Source organism: Vidua macroura, chromosome 17 (assembly GCF_024509145.1).
Source record: "Vidua macroura isolate BioBank_ID:100142 chromosome 17, ASM2450914v1, whole genome shotgun sequence".
In the NCBI taxonomy this organism is placed as follows: Eukaryota; Metazoa; Chordata; class Aves; order Passeriformes; family Viduidae; genus Vidua; species Vidua macroura.
Genome location: NC_071587.1, coordinates 15154771 through 15175528, shown reverse-complemented (window position 1 = coordinate 15175528; position 20758 = coordinate 15154771). Strand labels below are relative to the sequence as shown.

The 20758-nt window shown below is 40.2% G+C and overlaps 1 protein-coding gene across 3 annotated transcripts in view; it reads right to left on the bottom strand.

Moving 5' to 3' along the window:
* Positions 1–3063: 3063 nt before the first annotated feature.
* PREX1 (phosphatidylinositol-3,4,5-trisphosphate dependent Rac exchange factor 1) overlaps positions 3064–20758 on the bottom strand; it is a 126842-nt gene continuing 109147 nt past the window's right edge. For all 3 annotated transcript variants that reach the window (XM_053992999.1, XM_053993000.1, XM_053993001.1), the window contains exons 26-40: positions 19781–19987; positions 17473–17561; positions 17010–17092; positions 16310–16400; positions 14516–14644; positions 13787–13828; positions 12062–12279; positions 10911–11010; positions 10130–10273; positions 9378–9492; positions 8876–8942; positions 7967–8154; positions 7215–7317; positions 6609–6676; positions 3064–4454 (exon numbers count right to left, since the gene is read on the bottom strand). In XM_053992999.1, the coding sequence (XP_053848974.1) occupies positions 4412–4454; positions 6609–6676; positions 7215–7317; positions 7967–8154; positions 8876–8942; positions 9378–9492; positions 10130–10273; positions 10911–11010; positions 12062–12279; positions 13787–13828; positions 14516–14644; positions 16310–16400; positions 17010–17092; positions 17473–17561; positions 19781–19987 (1687 nt within the window). In that variant the 3' untranslated portion in view covers positions 3064–4411. The remainder of the gene's footprint in view (positions 4455–6608; positions 6677–7214; positions 7318–7966; positions 8155–8875; positions 8943–9377; positions 9493–10129; positions 10274–10910; positions 11011–12061; positions 12280–13786; positions 13829–14515; positions 14645–16309; positions 16401–17009; positions 17093–17472; positions 17562–19780; positions 19988–20758) is intronic.

Here is a 20758-nt window from a genome sequence, read left to right as displayed (position 1 = left end):
CTCATGTAAGTAATTATGTAAGTAATTTAAAGCTGATTAAATAGTAATGCTTCTTTCTGCATTGCCTTTAATGTGCATGTAACTAAATTTAACTTCAAGCAGGCTCAAGAAAATAATCACTGATTCAAACATTAATTACTAATTTTAATCTTAATTCATTTAAAAACAGACCTATTTTTTGCAGACTCTGCAAGGCATTAATTGACATTTAACAAAATGAGTCATTATTTTGGCAAGTAGAAATATTTTTCAAACAGTGACTCATGACAACCAGAAGGGGTTTTTTAAGAGCTCCAAGGGAGCTTTGGCAGCTCAGTGAAAGCAGCTCTATTTAGCAGCAATTTGGCTTCTCCAGGATGACTGGAAAAGTTGTGGTAACTCTCTGCTCTTCACACCAGCCAGGGTACTGCTCTCTGCTTTCACTGCTGCCAGTGGGTGAGAGAGCTGAAGAAAGTGTGTCCTAAAGCAAAGAAACAGCTTTATTGAGACATGCTGGAACAGGATAGAGAACACTTTAGATCAGTTTAGAAAGGTAAGAATCAGGAGGTTTATTGCGTTTTTCTAATCCAGTTTGAAATGGATAGAGAGTCTGAGCAATCTGTTCAGGATTTGACCCAGGACCCAGAGCCTTACTACAGTAGGGCTGGTTTTTTTTGGAGGTTTTCTGTCTAGACCATCTGTACCTGCTAACCTCCCTTGTTAGGAACTGGGAGAGTAACAACACTCTCCAAAAACGGGACAGATTTTTGGATGTAAATTCCTTTGGTAAAGAACTACCTTTTTGATATGTAAGTTGTAAAAATTAAACCCAATGGCTGACTGGTTCTATATGTTAAGAAAAACTGCATTAATATGTCAGTAATTTTTCTAATAGTAGATCTTAAGCCCCGATGAGATTATTACAACGATCACGTGCAATAAGTGACAAATGTCACTCATGGGTTTTACCACTTTTTTCTGCTGCTAATTCAATCGCTCAGTTTTGCTCACTCAAATCATATGCTTTGTAATCGCAAGGGTGACCAGGACTCCACCTAAGGGAGTGTACTGCATGTTGACTACATACAGTCAGCCTTAGCAATTTCAACTTTCTCACCCTTCAGCTCCTCAAAGAACCCATCTTAGAACTGGAGAGAGCTTGCATGCTCTCCTGCTGCACCAGGCACTGCTTCAGCCTTTACAAATTGCTTCAGACAAGTTATTTCTTTTTTTGTCAAAGCCTGACGGAAGGAAAACTTTCAGCCAATATTTAGCCCTGTATTTAGTAGTTATGTTCAGATTGAACTGTCTTTACCTTTCTCATTATTATTTTCTTATAAAGGCATCTGTTTTCTTCAACACCTAGCTACGGCATTTTCACTTAATTCTTTGAACAAAGCAGAGAGGCCTGAACACTTCTCCATCATAACTGACCATTTGTTTCCTAGTCCAGGCTTGAGCTTTCATGATTCTATCAAATTGCCTCAGTGTCATCTTGTGACAAACTCTATGACATGTCCTTTTATTATCAATTAATAAGAAATATAGCAAAATATTCTGTTTAATTTTCAACAGCATGAACTAATATTTGTGCAGAAAAATCTAATCCCACTAATTTCATCCCATTCAAAGTCCTTCAGGGATTTTTTGTATGTGTACCAAGATCCTTCACAAGATTAGTGTCTCCCAAATCAGCATCACCCCAGCCTGCCAATATATGTGCTTCAAAGTCAGTTATAAGACACATACACAAGGAATTCCACTCACAGCTGCTACCCAACCACAGCCACCTCATCATAAAGCTGCTATAGTTCTCATGTTCTCCATCTTGACTGTTTTCCACCTTTTCCACACTTTCACTGTATGCGATGTTCCAAATCTACAAAATCTGCACTTGTTCTGTTGTGCCAGGCCTGATTCTTCACTTTTAGCCCTGGAAATTCTGCAGACCTAATCCCTCTTTGCTTGCAAGTTGGTTTGTGCACTGCCCTCTTCTTTTTCCACTTGAACCTGATAGTTCCCAGCACTGATTCCAACCCCACAATTTTACATCATCAAACCAGTTTTTCTTTTCTACCTTAACAGGAGTCTGTGGTCTCCCCCACAGCTTTAGGGGACTGCACAAACAAGAAGAGTTCAGCTCTACACTGCCAGTTTGAGCTGAAATCAAACTCAGCTTTCCCCTTACCACTTAAACTTCTGACTGCTCCCCATGACATACAAGCACATCAGAACTTAAAACTGCTCAACAGAATGCAGGGAAAAAGAACTAAGGGGTGTAACAGAAAATGAGATCAACCTTCTTTCCTTATAATATAAACCAACGTTTAATAATAAAAACGTCTCTCAAGTTTTAGGTGAGAATAACACATACATTTCAGTGTAAAACAGTGCACAGTGTAAATGCCCTTGGACACCCTTCTCTGCATCTCTCACGTCGCCAGAGGCTGCAGGCATGGGCCAGGATCCTGCCCAGGCCATTCTGCAGAGCACAACTGATGGGGACACAAGCAAGGCTCGCCCAACGGGTTCTTTTTTACTTTGGGGTGTTCCTACAGTTCTTATTGTACTAAGTACATCTGAAATTCTGGATTCAGTGAAGAAACATCCATTTTTTCTTCAAATACCAAATGGTATGAGTAACTTTTCCAAAATTAACAAAAAGTGCATTGAAATAGAGATCTGCTCATCTGGTTGCAGTCCAGTACAGACACCCAGTACCAAATCTATATCCCAAAGCTGGCAGTCCATAGGCTGTCCTAGTTCCCTGCAACACGTTGCTGCAGATCAGAGGAAACAGTTAAAAGTAAGAAAAAAAAAAAAAAAAAAGAGATAAAATCAAAAATAAGTTACTTCCTGAAAATTATTTCAGTCTGTGAGAGAAAAACAAATATTAAAAAATTAAAAAACACGATTCAGAACAAACTGCATCCCCCAATTTCCCATAAAGTTTTGTGTTCACGAGAAGATTAGAAAAATTAGAGAGGCCTTCATGTCCAAATGAAAACATCCATTAGTGTTTCAGTTGCTTTGAATGTTAATAGAATAAAATTAAGCCCACTAAAAAACAAGCAACAACACAAATAAAACCCCCAAACCTTTATTTTCTAAAATATACATTACTGCAAAGCACTCCTGGGTTTCCTGACTGGGAGCTGGTTTAAAGGAGGCTGTGGAGGAACAGGAATGGGGAGTTTCTTGTACACCTGCAATGTTAGGGAGGGTTGGTCATGTTAAGGCACTCACTCCAAAAGAACATTATTTCTGTCCTGAGACTGCTGACATGCTTTGATTAGTTTCAGCCAGTAACTTGGAAAAAACTACAGTGCTTAGGGTAATACTGACAGAATGGAGAACAATTTTTCAAACAAGAAAAAATAAAGAACATAATATACATGATTCCTTTTTTCTTTTAACTTAAAAGCATCCCTAAATACATCTTAATAACTGTATTAAAGACTACTTAAATATTGAAGGTTTTAAATAATGTAGATTTTTTCAGTAAACTGGGAGTAGCTGTGTAACTGCCAGTATATTGGTCCCATTTTAAACAATATAATTTTTATTTTCGTCTTGTACATATAATAACATGATCAAAACCACGTATTATTCCACTCCACATAAATAAGTATAGTTCTTCTGACCTGTTTTAAAAACTACATCTGTTGAAATAATCAGATTATGAGACTGTATTTTTTCTTTGTAAAGTTTTCGTAAAAATCCTACACTCCTCTTCATTAGCACTGTATTCTGGACTACATAATCACAGGGCATTAGTAAAAAGAGTTAATCAAAAACCTGAAAGCTACAGTAAGTAAAATGAAGTAATGATAAGAAGTATTACGGAATGTATACTCTGCAGCATAGAGAGATTCTCTCACTGGGCTGAAGTGGAAAATTACTCCAGAAGAAATTCTTTATGTTCCTATTTGAATAAGCCATAGATTGTGCTATTCTTTGCTCAAAAGTGCAGGTCAGTTCATGAAAAAGTGGGATTTATGAAACTACCACTAAATGACGTTGACCAAAACCTGCTGGCAGTTAAATGGGTGCCAGGGGCAGTACAGGGAGAGAGAGAGGTGTGTCCAGCAGGATTTTCTGAACCAAGATGTATCTTGAAGTCCACAACTTTCTGGTGGTTGCACAAACAAGTCACCAGGAGAACTCTGCTTTCTTTGAGCATTTTCCAGACATCTGAATGGCAGCAGCATCCATTCTTGCCTGTGGTGTTTGTTTCAAGAATTTGAAGTCAAAGAAATACATGGATCCTGCATGGGCTCCAGGAGTTCAGAGACAGATTCCTGATGCCTGGGCCAGCAGGTCCCTCTCCTCCAGAGCGCAGCAGCACCATCGGGGTCAGTTCGCAGGTCCTCAGCCAGGGCTCCTCAGAGCTGAGTGCTCTCCTGGGGCTGCCAAGACGTGCCTCTTACTCCTATAAATCCCCCTCTGTAGGTGGCTGGCACAACCTATAGAGTCTTTAGTACAGAGTAAGAGTAGGGAATTAAAGATCATAGGGATAATGACAAAGTTACTGGATTCACGTTCGAGGGTCAGCAGCTTCTTTGTTATTCTGCAAGCTTTAGAGGTAATGACATATCAAGAATACTCCTATTTTTAATCTTAGTAATTGCAAGTTTAGAAGTACCACTAGCCATCCGTTAACTAAAGTAAGTATTTACAATCGCTGTTGACAATATTATTTGAGGGTCTACATCACTTCCTCTTAATTTTGGCTCAGTTTGGTTCTTCAACAGTCCCTTCTCTCTTTTTCTATTTCTTTTGATTTTAAACGCAGTTCAGCATTTCACCTGAACAAAAAAGCTCTCCTTGACATACAGGTTGAGATACCAAACACACAAAAGAACATATCCTGCCTGTTGACATGCTTGAACAAATCTTAAAATCAATAATCATCTTCTCAGAGAAATTTTTTGATTCACAAGATTTACAAATTGAGAATAGTGGTTAAACACATGTTTAACCACTAAGCACATGTTGACTTGTCATTCATGTATGATTTTGTGAGCTTTTTCTTGGCTTTTTCTTCTTTACATCAGAATAAATTCAAGTTTTTTATAACTTCTCTTTCAAGACAGCTATTACAGATTTGTGCTAAGAAATATAATCCTGGGAGTTAATTCACCAGATCTCCTTTTCACTTTGCTCAGTTTTGTTTTGCATTATGGTGGAACCCAGTAGGAACACACATATCTGAGCTTTATTGCCCTGAAATAATCCAAGTAAATAGTTCTGGAATTTATCACTGTGATTTAGAGTGTACTTAAAAGAAAAAAAATTCCTGATTTTGTGATTTGTTTTTAAAACTACTCTTTTTGAAGGTATCATGGTTATGGCCGTATCAATGGAGCCAAAGTAATGTGTGGCCATTAATATGACAAAATAACTACACTGCCAAAACACTGATGGATGGCACCCAGGCCGTGGTACAGGAGCCAACACCATTGTTTTGTTTGTTTTTGAAATAAAATCCAACAGAAGGAGAAGGTTCTAAATGCAAAATTTTACTCTTTTCTCTCTGAGAAAATGAACCAAGACTGTTAGAGGGAGCATCACCAGTGTCTCTAAAGTTTAAAATAATTTTCTGTAAACATTTTGAGGAGTGGATAGGAGAGAGAAAAAGAAAAATTAAAAAGGGTAATTTAGACTAACTCAGAAGTCTTAATGGGTGAATAAGATATCAGTGTTTAAGGATGTTTTCTTAACACTGAACCAATGTGCTCTTTGGAGGACTCAGGCACTAGCAAACACATTTGTTCTGTCTGAAGATATGACACAGACTTTGCTGGACCTTTTCTGACACTGATTCTTGTAGGCCAGAATCGTTTTGCCTTCATGTAAACAATGCCATTAACAACAGCAGAATCAGAAGTTTCTCTGGTAGTTGTACAGATAGATTCTGTATATATCATCATCTAAACCATGACAAATTGTTACTGCCATTGTGGGAAAATGCTGTGTTACAGTTTATTAAAGAACATTCTTTTCTCTCTGAGAGGTGAAATTGGAAGAAACTGACCAAAGATACTTTACTTAAAAGTAAATGTGTTATTCTCTTGTAGAGAGAGAAGAACATCTGTATCTCCCATTAGGTGCAGTAGGACTCACAAATGTACAGTACTTTTCAAAGCTGCCTTCTAGACAAACCCATATATAACCATGGGCAGCTGAGGTTCCTTAGGGCTGAATTAATGTGTGGTTACTCTGACTGGAAGTGCTTGCTCTTAAACCTGCTCTGCCAGAACTAAACCATCAGATTCTTGTAATCTTTGCATATCTGCAGTCAAATTTGCTGTTCAGGAATTTTTCTTTCTAAACATTACAGAGATGACTGTCCATCACTAGCTTTGCCAACTCAATAGTCCAAAAAAGATCAGCTATGTTTGATTCAGAAAATGCAGAAACCCTTGAATCTGATGATCTGCAAATCAGCAAAGGTGATTAATCTATAGTGTGTACTTCATTTAGTACAGGGAGAAAAAAAGAATGATTTTTTTTTCTTTTTTTCCAGTATTGCTACTAAGATCATATTTGGTTATAGCAGGAACTCTACAAATGTTACAGAAACAAAATCAGACCTCAGAGAAAATGTATAATACATAATAACCTACCGAGGTGCATGCTGTGGCATTTGGTCCATCACTTTCAGATTCTTGGCAGAGATTTCAACCCTTGGTCCCTGTGGAAACAGAGAATTTATGGTACCGACAGTATTGATAAAGCAAATGATCCTTAGGAAAAAATATTATAATGGGAGTGTGGTTCCTATTTGAGAATCCATTAACTACTTCTAAAATATTTTGAATCCATTGGATGGATACAATTATCATCTATGTTTACTTAAAAGATAAATTAGTCCTGAACTACTTTACAAGCATTGCTGTCTAGCACTAGGTAATTTCTGCTATTTTAACACTATGATTGAGACTTAGTTTTTTTCTGTACAGAAATTGTCTTAAACATTCTGCACATTCTCTCTTTTCTAACCGTCAAGGCACACACAACATACACTGAGGCATAGGTTTGAATTGCTGTAGGGGCTGTACATACAAAAGTTAACTTGTTTCTCACACACAGGTGTAGTTACTCAGCCATTAGTAGGAGCGGGGGGACTTGTAGGTTTGCAGTGCACAAAGTACCATGCCACAGCACAATAAACTGGTGTTTGCACCATGATGGACAATGGTGGCATGCAGCAGACACATGCAAACACTCACCTGCTTTCGCATGATGTCTGTAGCTTGCATGATACACTTGGGCAGGAGTCCATGGCTGCGGGCCAGTATGGCTGCTTGCTCCAGGGACACACTCAGTGTACTCCTGAACGAGGGAACAAGACTTAGGAAACCACAGATCATAGCTTAGAAAGAATAAATAGGCATGTGCAGAACACTTACCTGTTAAGTATATTGCTTCCGTTAGCTATTTACTTTTTCAGATTTTCTTACATACAAAACTATTAAATGACTTCAGTCTTGCTGTACCTGGATACTGCAATTATTTGAGTCTCCAGCATCATTACTACAAGGCTGTGTGTCACTGCTCTTCTGCATTGATTCATTTTAAAGGGATTCACAAATTAATCTTTACTTTTGAGACACTGGCAGAATAGTGGTGTGTTTCAAAATCAATGTGTGCACATACCAAGATTCTAAAGGTATTTTTGAGCAACTTCCTACATTTTCAGTGTGCAACTGAAGACAATGCTGACTACAAGTTCTATGCAACGAGATCACTTGGTCAGTTGCACTGGATGAGGCACTGAAACACAAAATATTTTGTGTCGATACTACTTGTTAACAAAATTATTAAAAGTTACAACCTACCCTAAAGTAAAGATGGCAGCAAATTTAGGTCCTTATTACATTCCCTTAAAATTTCCCTTATTTTGCTTTGAATAGAATCACATCTCTAGAAAGAACAGAAGCTGCCATCAGAGAAGTAGCACACAGGTTTAACCCTCACTCACCTCTGCATCCCAGTGGCGCACATGGTGATCTGACAGGCTCCCAGCCGGTAACAGAGCTCAGAGGATATGGGCAGCAGGCCAGCTCCTGATGAGGCAGTGCTGGAACATCCTGACTGCATTGGCTTTGTACTAATGAAAGACTTCAGCAGCCTGCAAAGCTCATCCATTGCATTGATAGGGCGAATAAGCTAAACAAAGCAATACAAAAACAACCCGTAGTGTATTAACACCAAACTATAAAGACATTTACAAGTCTTTATACTATTGTCTAAGCATAATATTCTACACGAGCGTAACAGCCATTAAGTGACAACTACATACAATATATATGAACTTTTGAAGTGGCAAAATAAAATTACTTATGCTTGGGACAATTTTTTATCCCAAATCACACAGATTATTTACAATGTGTATTACAATTGCAAATATGTTCCCTGCAGTAGCATTTTAATGCTTTACATGCACATATCCACGTCACCTGCCCAGTTAGACAGACTGCAGACACCCTGAGATGCCGGGCAGCATCTATTGTCTTGTTTTCTCTGCAACAAAGTGAACAAAGTGTAACAAATTGCAAACCGAACCTGTGGGAGAAGAAAATGAGCCAATTCTGTCTGGAATCAGACACCGTGTTTGGCAAGGGCCAGCAGGGTCACACAAAGTCTCCTTAGTGCTGCAGTGAAGGGGGTTTGTGTCTACCCAGGTTCTGAACATTTTCTTCTCAACAAAAGAACTGTAGCCAAGCTTCAGAGAAATTCAGATCCCCCCTTTAAGGTTGGGAATATTTTAAAATGTTGTTTGTGTTTGTATAGATCTGCCATACAGGTATCCCACAACTGGAATTTTAGAGATGTTGAAATAATACTTCCATGAGAGAATTTATTGCAGAAATAAGCTCAGAAACAATACCTGGTCAATCTTCACTGCAGTAGTATTGGAATCAGTGGGCAAGTTTGATCTCTCTAGGTAAAATGTCCTGCAAAAAGGCCAGCAGGTACTACATTAGTTGGGTTTGTCCCACTTCAAGCACATATATGTTACACTATCTTGTATAAAACAGCTGAGAAGGTTACACTAAAAATCTTGCACTTGAAGATCTGCTTCTGTATTGAACCATTGAGATTGCAGTAATTTACAGAGTCTGTACTAACATATTCCAAATCCCCATTAAGAAAAATATAATTCTAGCTCTGCACGAAATTCTGAGGTCAAATCTGCATTCCTTCTGAATGGGCTAAACTGTAGGGAAAAAATTATCAAGTTTCCCACATAATGAGGATCTCCAAAAATCCTATTTGTACAAAACCCTCATCAGGAATGAAATGTCTTTTTCATTAAATTTTAAGGCCCTTAAGAAGGAGTGCTCTGAAATTTTCAATGTCTTTTAAGGTAAAGTAGAAGTACAAAATACCTGAGTTTACGGTAGTATTGCTGCACTTTTTCAAGTGAAACACCATTAATTTGCTGCGGGAGTTCTTCTAGAGATGAACCAGCTGGTTGTGAATGCCCCTCTGTACTCTCCAGAGCTGAAGAAGAAAACACTTTACTAAAGCTATGTTATTAGTGGTTTTTTTAAATTCATTTATTTATCTCTGCATCATCTCATTGCTCAGCAGGTGACTGTTGGATCAGGTCAAGGCTGATTCTGTTACTCTATAAATTTAATGATTTTCCAAGTATGGGAGTACAATGGTAGTATCACAGAGGTGAGCTTCACAGAAAGCAGTTCTGTCTGACAGCAATTACTCCCCTTTAGTGGTCCCTTGAAAGAAATTTCCTGTGTTGTATTTTGGTGTGAATATTTGCTTATCAAGTCGATTTCTAGCCCAGATGATTCTGTCACGGTGTTCGCTTTTTAAAACACTTCTCTGTAGCCTGGGCACATCTCTTGATCCTACACTAGATCAAACTATCCATGTAGTCCAGTATAATGTCTCTATGGCTGAGGCATAAAAAAGCCCCAAACAAGCACATGTTCTCATGACTGTCTAATTCTAAAGTCTAGCACTCCCCCAGGGCTTCCTAAAATAGAAATATCTGCTTCCTAAGTAAGTCTGTAAGTCTCAGCTACTTTTCTTAAGAGCTTCATGGTCATTTTTTATTTTTAATCTTTCAAAATCGGTAGTTAGCTTTTTTCCCCTCAAGAAAGCTTTTTATAGACACCTTTTGTAAAGAGCACTGTGTGCAGTTTCAAGGTTCCCCCATTCTGAAACCGAGCAGGCAGCTTGGAGAAGTAGTAGCTGTCAAGATAAAAGATAACCTTCAAGGCCTGACGACTTCCTTCAATGTGGTAGACAACATGAGTATCTGGAGAAAAAAAAATAAAACACTTGTTGCTTTACCACAGCAGGAGAATTTTGAAACCACTGCTATCTGAGTTTGTTAGATTACCTAATGACGTATCACATCACCGTAAGGTGAATATGGGAGAGCCTTTTTGGAAAGAATGCAGGCTCTGAAATCTTATACTTAAAAGATCATAGTTAGTGTGACCTAGTATGATGTTTGATCCAAATACAGTAAATATAGTTAATAATTAGAATCCCATGTTGTTTCATGGCATTTCATATCCAGTAGACATGAAAAGAGAGATCTGGCATGGTAAGACACTGGACACTGAAAAGCTGGGAATTCACCACAGGGAGCGAGGTGCTAATTCTCGGTCATATCTCCTCCCCCTGCACAGAATCACACAGATGAAGCACACTGGCACAGGCCACAGCTACACAGCACAGAACATGCACCACCATTCTATTGTGTCAGTCCTGCCTTAGGGGCTGTGTCCTTGCAGGGGAAGCTGAGGGAATACAGCAGTGCTTCAGAGAAGCTGCCCAGTGCTCTCCAGGTGTGACATGGTCTCTTAGATTTACTATCATAGAGGATATTAATCCATAGAACATACCAAAAAAAAAAAAAGTGCCTCAAAGAAACAGAGAATACTCACTTGCTACAAGACTTCCATCCAGCTGCTTGAAAAAAAAGGCTACTTTGTCTAGTTCAGCCAGAGTAATCTGGATGTCTTCCAGCATGGTGCGCTCCTCCTTCTGTAGGGCAAGGCAACAGATACAAATAGGTTATTATCTGCCAGAAGATGAGTGACAGGAAAGTACTGTTGTTATGGGCATGTTTTGGTTCAGGACACCTAAAGCAGAGTGCAGAGCCTTCCATTAGCTCCATCCCAGCCAGGAAATCACTAAAAGCTTTTTAACTTTGTGATACAATTTTAACCACCCTTTGCTTACATGTCATTTGATGTGATTCACGGAGTAGAGAGGATTAAAAACAGAGTAAATTTGAAGGGATCTCTTTCTCCAAACTTTATATCTACAAATGTGAAGAACAGCTAATCAGTTACTCCAAAATAAATACTGATACCTTCTATGCAATGCAAACAAATAGCAGCTACATGCATAGATGGTCTGGACTGTATTTTATAAAAAATCTCCACACTCAATCTACAATGTCTACAAAGCGGAGGAAAAAAAAACCTCCCTTCTCTATAATATCAGAGCTACCTGTCTGTTTTATGCCTCTCTTTTCTGAGCATTTTTAGAGTTTCAGCAGCTGATCTCCTGTAGCTGTGGCTCATCTGTTCATTAGGTGCAAATTAACTATGCAAGCACAGCTCCTCTCCTTAGACACAGTGCCTCAAGCCCCAGCACCACAGACCTCTCACCACAGAGAGAGACTGAACTCTATCTGTATGTCTGAACTCCTGCAATACTCAGAACTTCCTCACCTGTTTGGGAGATGCATGTCTTCACCAGGGGATGGCAGAGGACACTCATCCCACCAACAGCTGGCCACTAAGACCTCTAAATGCAGCAGCATTACTCCAAATATGAAGGCTGACTGTTTTCTATAGTTTTCTAGTGTGACAATGGGTCCAGCATTTGTGAAGAGGTGAATATGACTGGATATGGAATATGGCACTTAGTTGTCAGCAGTGGAAATCTCCAGAGTTTGCAGTAGTGAGAGTCTGAATACACTGCTGAATGCACGTAAGACGTTCCACACCTCTGGCTGTGCTGAGTGGCACAGAATCACACAGGCAAATGTAATCAGACCCAAGGATACCACAATTCTTATTCTTACCACGGTGGGGGAGAGAAGAGACTGGTAGTTCAGTAAAACTCCAGTGGCTGCTATCTGTTCCAGCCATTTTCTGCTGGCATCTCTGCTGCTTTCTTCATATTCCCCATTGTTGTTGTACCGATAGTTGAGAGCAGCCAATAACTGCTCTGAAAAGGTGCAAACAGCAGCCACAAGAGACTGACAGAATATGGAATCACGTCTCAGCTGTACCTCAGTATCTGTCAGAGAAGGGGAGAGAAGCATAAAGAAGTCACGAATACACTCATCTTCCTTCTCACTGTCAACAAAGTAGTTTGTGTTTGTGTGTGTGTGTGTGCATATGATGTTTGGCTTCTGCTGTAGCTTTGCACTGACTGCACAGATAACCTCTCCTTGCTGTGTGACCTGGGTGGATAGATAAAGACAGCACAGCTGGCACATGAGCATGTTTCGAAATTTTCTAGTCCAATTGACTGTTACTCCCTCTGCCATCTGCATGCTCCTTCTGACTGGAAAGGAACTAACTACTGGAAAGTAACTAACTCCTTAGTTACAGCCATAATTGGATTGATTCCCTTCTTTTTACGTTTACAGGTGCAAGAGAATTATTGAAAGAAGGTCTCCGCCATTACTTCTCTCCTGGGCTATTAATCTTCACTCATCCATCTGTATTTTGTGGGCTTCCCATATGCTTAATGCATTAACTGGGCCCATACCAATTGGTTTGTTTCTTGGGAGAATTTCCCCTATGTTAATTTTGCTCCAGTGTGCCTGCCAGGCAGCCACATGCTGGTCAAATCAATCTTGTCATGCTTCAGGGGATTGCAGGCCAGAGAGGCATATGAGTAAGTAAAGAATTACTTCCCAGGCACCCCCAGCCCCTCCAGCAGGCTCTGCAGTGCTGCAACAGCCTCTCATTGGCAAGGCATCGTTCCCTAGTGAAAGAAGCTGGAAGACATCACCCAGAGGCTTCGAAGGTCTGGATTATTTTTATAAGCACTGAACACAATAGACTGACTAACACACTCCAGGCCCTGGGCCATATTCTCAGCTTAAGGGCAACCATCCTTCTTTCCAGCGGATGTTCATAGAAATGCTGCAGGAGATGGGGCATCCATAGAGAGACACTTTGGGAGACATTTTATCTGCTATCAAAACCCAGCCTTTATGGTCAGTAGACTGGCACACAGCTTGGTTTGGACAGACTCACAGACCAGCCCTGGCAGGAGCTGAGAGATAAGTCAGAGCCATACAAATCTCTGATCTTCATTTTATGAAGATTTGAGAATCAAGTGTGGCACCAGTTTCCATGTAATATGTTATTTTCAAAGAAAAGGACTTGAAGTAAGTGCTACAATTACAAAAAGACTGTGCCCAGGCTCCTTGTAAAGACCTGTCCCTTGCTCTGCAAACACAATGTTTGCTGTGTGGTAACAGGTTCCTGATGTCCCCAGCGTATTTGGGTTCTCCTTGCGCATGTAAGGTCTTTGTCTGTGATACAACTTAATTGTAATTTCAGTATGCCTGCTCTGTTTGGAATGATGACAGAGTCCATGGGCTCAAAAAAGTTGTGCAATAGATCTCAATTTTGCTGCATGTTCTCACCACAGCAGGAAGGAGTAAAGGAAAGGAGGGTTCTCTTCCATCTGAGAAGGAGGGTTGTACAAAGGAAAAAACGAAGACAGAAAAACCCTGTCTTAGGGACTTCTTGGGTATGTTGTTTTGTAAAAAATGAAAACCCCTTACCTGTGCATTTTAACAAGGCCAAAAGCAGCTGATTCTTCCCATCTAAAACAGTGAAGAAAAAAAATGCTGTAGTCAACATAATACCAAAGTGAATGTGATTGCAGCTGGTTAACAGTTTCTTCATTCCCCTCAAATCCCTGGTGCCTGCATGGCCATGTCTATTTACTCTGGTAGCCCTCACCTGCACAGATATGTTCATAACTGAAAAAAATAAAGTGTAAAGCAAAGAATTTTACTGGTTACACAAGCTGTTAACTACCATGAATTACTGGAAACAAATTGCATTTGCAGATGAATCCCTAAGGAGGTGATTTCTATCCAGTGCTTCACACTGATCAGTTTCATCTCCTGTTTCAGTTCAACCAGACTGCAGTGGTTTAGGATGTTGTAATATCTGATTAGCATTCACTTCACAGTTTGGAATATACCAAACACCTCTCTCTTCATTTTCTAAAAGGGTTTAAAAAGCACAGGAAGATAAATCAGTCTGACATCAATCTGAATGGGCTGATGAAATAAAGGAGAAAAAGTTCTTTGGAATTGCTGCACAGGTGCCGTTTTACCATAAAGCATCAGGACTCTGCAAACCATAACCCGCTCTGCCTAGTCCTCTCTAGAACCCAGGACAGCCTTATTACAAAATGAGTTAAAATGATGAAATCAACTGTTAGATTTGATTAAGATCTCTTCTCCCTGAAGCTAGTAACAAACGTTTCCTTATTTACAGACCTTCCACATGTTTCTGTATGATGTCAACAAGGTTCTTGATGCGCAGCGGAAGGTTCCATGGATCTTCCTGAATGCTGGCTTGAATATTATTCCGGCACCTAACTGTGGTTTCTTCTTTCTGTTTAAATTCTAGGAAACATGGAGTGTGTTAGCCATTTAGGAAATGCCAGATAACTAAGAGTGGCTTGGGTGTTATAATGTGAATACAGATGAAAGCAGATACGCAGTACCAATAGCAGTAATTGGGAATTCAAAAGATCCCTAAATAGAACTAATAGAGAGGGCAAAAGACTGTTCCCATAGCCCCATTATCAGCAGTCTCGCTGCACTGCTTTCAGGACTGTGGGCCTGGCTGACATGCACAGTGCAGGGAGCTCTGCCCCACTCACTAGACAAAGAACCCCTGCTTCCTCTGCCTTTAATGACCTGCAGACAGCTGTACCGGCTAGATCCAGAGAATAAGATCAACTTTTTGGCTGCAACTGTCACATACCATAATACAATGAGAAGTTCACCTGATGAAAGCTAACTATTAATTATAGAGTAGAAAATTTATTCTCCATGACTTAGCTATGTAGTTAAGCCAAACACCTCATTGTTGGTGATGAAGTGCATAAGCAGACAGAAAAACAACAACAAAAAAAAGCCAAATAACCGATCCTGGGCAGGACTAGAAGAGCATTCCAATGTCCATCCATCACAAAAAGGTGTCTATGGTAGCTATTAAACAGACACTGTGGTCCAGGATTCCAGCTGAGTGTAGGCAGAGCTTGTCTGTTCCTCAGTGTGATCAGTTAACTAAAAGACTCTCTCAGGGTAATTAATCTACTTTTAATAAATGAGATTCTATTTAAGCAAAATAAATGTCTGTTATTTCTTCACTTCATTCCAACAGTGCATGGAAAGGCCAACAGATGCTCCTTGAGTCTACACAAATGTGAATGTGTTCATAGAGATCAGTACATGTAACAGAACTTGACTCCAGAAATAACTCCTGTGAAGAAAAAAAAAAAAAAAAAAAAAGGCAGGAAAAGATCTCTAGTTCTAGAGTTTGCCACCGTAACTAAAAACTAAAGCCTGTGAGAGATTGGAGCTCTCACCTCCTACAGCACCTGAGGTACAGCAGGAATAGTAGGGAATATTTCAGCTTTCAAGTGGGAAAGGAAATGCAGCAAATATTTAGAAAATAAAATCCTGTGTATTTCAGGCAGAAAAGAAACCACATCCTGAGCCCCAAAACCATCAAGACCATAGAGTCATCACGCTCCCTGAGGAAAAAGAAAACATGGTATCATCTGTTTGCTCTCTATGGGAATCAGTTTTCAAAATCAGTGTTATGTGAGGATGAATTTACTCTGGCAATCATCCATCTGAAGAAAAGCAAAGTAAGTCATTAAGCCAACTGAGGTAGAACCTTTGGTGCCTTGGATGTCCAGTGGTCAGCCCCACATCAGCTTATCAGAGCACTCCTTCGCCTTGAATCTGACTATCCCTAATTTGTACCTTTTCAAATACGTTCACAGCAAAGTGGGGATTTGGAAACTTGTGAAAGAGCTGTGAGAATTGAGCAGCATGTAACAAAAGAGGCTCCTGTGTGTTTCAGGAGGAATTTTCAGGAAAATGACCTCTTCAAGATACAAAAATTTCAGTGGTCAGACATGGCACCTGCCTAATGCACCACTGGTTAGACTGTAGAGTTAAGGAACTCTGTGTGGCCATAGCACATATGCTTTCATGTTAAGCTCTTAAGTCTTGGAAATCACATTATTAAATACAGTCAATCTATTTCATTACCTTGCAAGCTGTGGTCCATGGGAAAGTGCTTGGTTTCCTCAAAAGCCTTATTTATTGCTGGTCCTTTCAGAAGTGCATTGATTGCATCAACCTACAATTGGAACGCTATCGATCAGTGTCAGTAAGACTTGCAGAAGAAAATCTGAACAGAACTCCTGTAGGAAACTGCTAAAGCCCTTACACTATTTGTATTTTGGAACGACTGACACATAGCACTCAGACTTTGTAGCCATGAACTGGCCTCAAGAGCCTCTCACATTTAATAACAGCATTTTGCACAACAATGATCTACGTGCTGATGAGGTAAGAGAATAGCAAACAACTCTCTGGGGTCACACATTATAAACACATCTGCATGCTAAACTTGTGAGAACCTCCTAAAATCTGCAAATGTGATCCATTTTCATCAAACAAAGTACTAGAAGTTTGTCCTTTTTTTCATGAAAGCTTTTTTCCCCCTTAGTCTTATGTCTTAGGTAGGGCAAGTTGGCCTTGCTTAAATCACAAGGCAACTTTAATGATGCAGATAAAAGTGATTCATTAAACTGTCCTATAATATACTTGCTTAGAGTGTACCCCAAAATCTCAATAGTATGCCTTCCTCAAAATATTATTTCATAACACAATTTAGTACTTCCAATTTCTTGATTGATATTGATAAAGAGAAAGCAATTCCGTGTAAGAATAATACTTTACCTACCTGGTTAAAAAGGTGTTCCAGACAGCCGTGAAGTTTGTCTTGCTTGTCTAAAGGTATTCTCATATCATTGGGAAGCTCATCTCCTAATACACAAGAAATTAAAAGCTTTGAACTTACAAACATGATCTGTGATGAGGCACGGGCACACCTTCACACTGGTGTGAAGTAAATAATGATGGTTGCTTTATCGCCAATTCTTACGCCAAAATACTCATTATTTTCATATAATGCAAGTATCCAATACCTAAAGAAACTTACACCTGCCTAATACCTCTCCCATGTTCCAAATTTACTGTGGTTTATTAGAAAAAGGCAAATCTGTATCTTTATGTTCTTGTGATTAGTTTTGAAGAGACCACCAGTGTAAATTAAATATGCAAGTGCTTATAACCAGCAAAGAATTCTCAGCACTGCTGAAGGGCCAGGCACGAGAAGGATGCCTGTGACCTGTGCACACACTCACCCGATCCCATCTCATCACTGCCCAGGTAAGAGCTGTTGCTCCGCACGCTGGTGTAGGACAGCACGGAGTCCCGGTTACTGTTACACTCACTGCAAAGGAGAGCACAGAGGGGACTGAACAAAAGCTGTCCCCACACCCAGGCACCCACTCTGCTATTCTGCTTTATTAGCACTGTCTCCCCAAACCTACTTCTGTGAAAATGAGATGACTAATGACATGCACAACAGCCGTTAAGCAGGGACTCTGGAGATGGGACTGCCACAGGATGTCTTCTTCTATTTGCACTTAACACTGAATGCTTAATTACATCATCCTGCTTCTGTAAATAATGAAAACAGACATCTCCACTAAACGTTTGCTACCAATTCTCAGGGCATTACAGCATCCAAATCCAGCATACAGGGAGGCTCCAGTAGCACAGATACTGGAGGTGGGAGAGAAAATTTAGGGAATCTAAGCCACTGGAGAATCAGGCACTGCAGATCCTATAATGAAGCAGAGGAGTCACGACAGCTCCATACCAATCTTGGCTCATGCACTGTGCCAAGAAAATTCTGGAAAATTCTACAGTGAATCTCCTCTCTTTAAGGTTCACTTTAACTATTCTTACTGAAAGTAACCAAAAAGACTATGGATCTCAGGCTGTCCCCTTCCAGTGAAGTGATAATGACAGTGGTTTTAATGGTACAAGCTCAAAACAAAGCGTAAAAAATTCTCCACTGTCTTTGCCTCTGATGTAATTTTTAACTGAGATGAGAGAAAAATATTAGAGCAACTGAAAGAACCCTAATTAGTATTCTTGCTGTCCTTTTTTAAAATCTAGTATCAAAGAAATCTGTTTTCTTCTCAGGAAGATTAATATTTATGGCAACTACTTTGCAATACAAACCCTTATGAATTACACATCCAAATGATCACAGAAAATAGCCTTGTTGGCTATTGCAAAGAAGGTATTTTCTTATCTACAGTTTGCTTGGGTTTGTTGCTAATCAATGCTCTTTTAAATCAAAACCCATAAAAACACATTCCCCCTCGAGTAACTACTATCTGTAATATATGCTTAATTCTCTGCCTCTGTCTAATACAGATAAGACAGAATAATGTTTCTTAAATTTACGTGTAGAATTCTGGAACAAGTGACAAACCCAGCGAGACTGTTTGTGCCGTCACTTTGTTACCCGGAATAAATTAGCCTCAATTACAGAAATATAAACTACCGGGATACCCTATTAACAGTGAAAGAAATAAAGCACATTTCACTCAGAAAGCTCCAAAGCACATGTGCAGATTAAAATCTCACACAACAGAGATGCCCCAGATCTCAGCACTGCAAGTAACTAATTCTATTTCTTTATTGACTTCGTATTTGCTGTCCTCTGAGGCAATCAATATTCAACCAGACAAGACCCCAAGCAACCAATCTTACTGGCCCTGTCTGAGCAAGGCACTGGACTGTGCAGACTCCAGAGACCCCTTCCAGAACAAATTGCTCCCCTTCTGCCATTCTGGAGTCCCGCATCGGTGGCACCTATTGCTACTGGTACAAGTGCCCAATAACAGCAAGTAAAGCATCAGGACTGCAGTGGGGACATTACAGAGACAGGTCATTCATTCAGGTCCCTGGAATCCTCCCAGTTTTATGGTTTTACTAGAAATGTAAAAATGGCCTATTAAGGATGTTAAATTGCAGTGATCAGACATGGCCACAATTTGTTATCCCACTTATTCTGAAGCTGAGTCTCCAAATGTTTCCCCCCAAAATAGCAAGAATTGGGAGTGAGATTCTCTTTGGTAGCAAATATTCCTGGAGAACTAGCAGTCAATCATGTCCCAGAAAGATTTTGAGACACCTGAATAAACATTTCTGTTTGTGGTTTCAAAGGCCCATTAAAAATAAAAAAAACTCAATGTCCATTTCTGGTCCTCAGTGTCTTAGACTTTAAGGAAAATTGGCTGCAGAACCAAATGTTAATACCAGCTATTAAAAGACCAAGCAGTCTGAGAATTCTGCTGGACTTCTGTAGTTTCTGGCTACAGGGCACAGAAAGTCACACTAAACCTATTTATTTCATTTTATTCACTTTTCTAGATACCTTAGTATTTTGGCATTATTTTGGGTGAAGTATTTTGCTGTGTATGTCTCCAGGGTAATAAATGCAATGAATATGTAAGTGAAGTGAATACTCTACTAAGTGAATACTAGATAATTGACTGACTGGAAAACAACCTGTTTGTTGAATCCATATTGGAACCAGAACTTTGAAACACAGTACTAGTAAGGTACAAGTGGCACAATCTTCAGACTGACCTGTAGGAGTCTCTGAAACTCATTGTGTCATGTCCAGAGTCTTCCTGGTCCTCCTCAGAAACTTTGAAACAGACCTTCTTGATTCCACCATGCTCAGCTTTGTCAGGATCACTTTCTTCTGTTCCCAGGGAAGGTGAGGATGTGTCCTCAGTAGATGGTGGCTCACAGGCACCAGCTTCTGTAGGTTCTGTTATGGTGGACAAAAGTCTGCAGAAGCACAACATAGAGCTCTCAGTCCCACAAATGAACTGTCACGACTAAGGCTAAATGCAGCTATGTGAAATCAAAGCTACCTTTGTGAGCACTTTACATAGACTACTACTCAACATCTGATCTGAACGTGCTCTCAGTTTGAGGCCATTGCCCCTTGTTCTGTCACTCCAGGCCCTTGTAAAGAGTCTCTTCATCTTTCTTGCAGGCTCCCACCAGGTACTGGAAGGCCACAAGTAGGTCACCCCAAAGCCTTTTCTCCAGCCAACAATCCCAATTCTCTCAGCCTTTTCCCACAGCAGAGCTGTTCTGTCCCTCTGATCATCTCCACGGCCTCCTCTGGACTCTCTCCCACATCCTTCCTGAGCTGGGCACCCCAGAGGTGGAGGTAGCTCTGCAGGTAGGGTCTCACCTGAGCAGGGCAGAGGGGCAGATTCCCCACTGGCTTCACCTGCTGCTCACACTGTGGGGCTGAGCCCAAGACACAGATGGCCCAGGACTGAATAATGCTGCCAGTGCACACTGATGGCTTATGTCCAGCCTCTCAGCCACCAGCACTCCCAGGTCCTTCTTGGTACATCTGCTTTCAGTCCCTTTATTCTCCAGCCTGTCCTGACTAGGTGCAGCACCTTGCACTTGGTCTTGTTAAACCTCAGGAGATTCCCATGAATCCCAGTTCCCAAAGGGTCCTGTTTCTACAGGTACCCTACTTCTATAAAGTGTAACTTAATCACTGTAACCATGGTGGCCTGAAAGTCCTCACTGTTT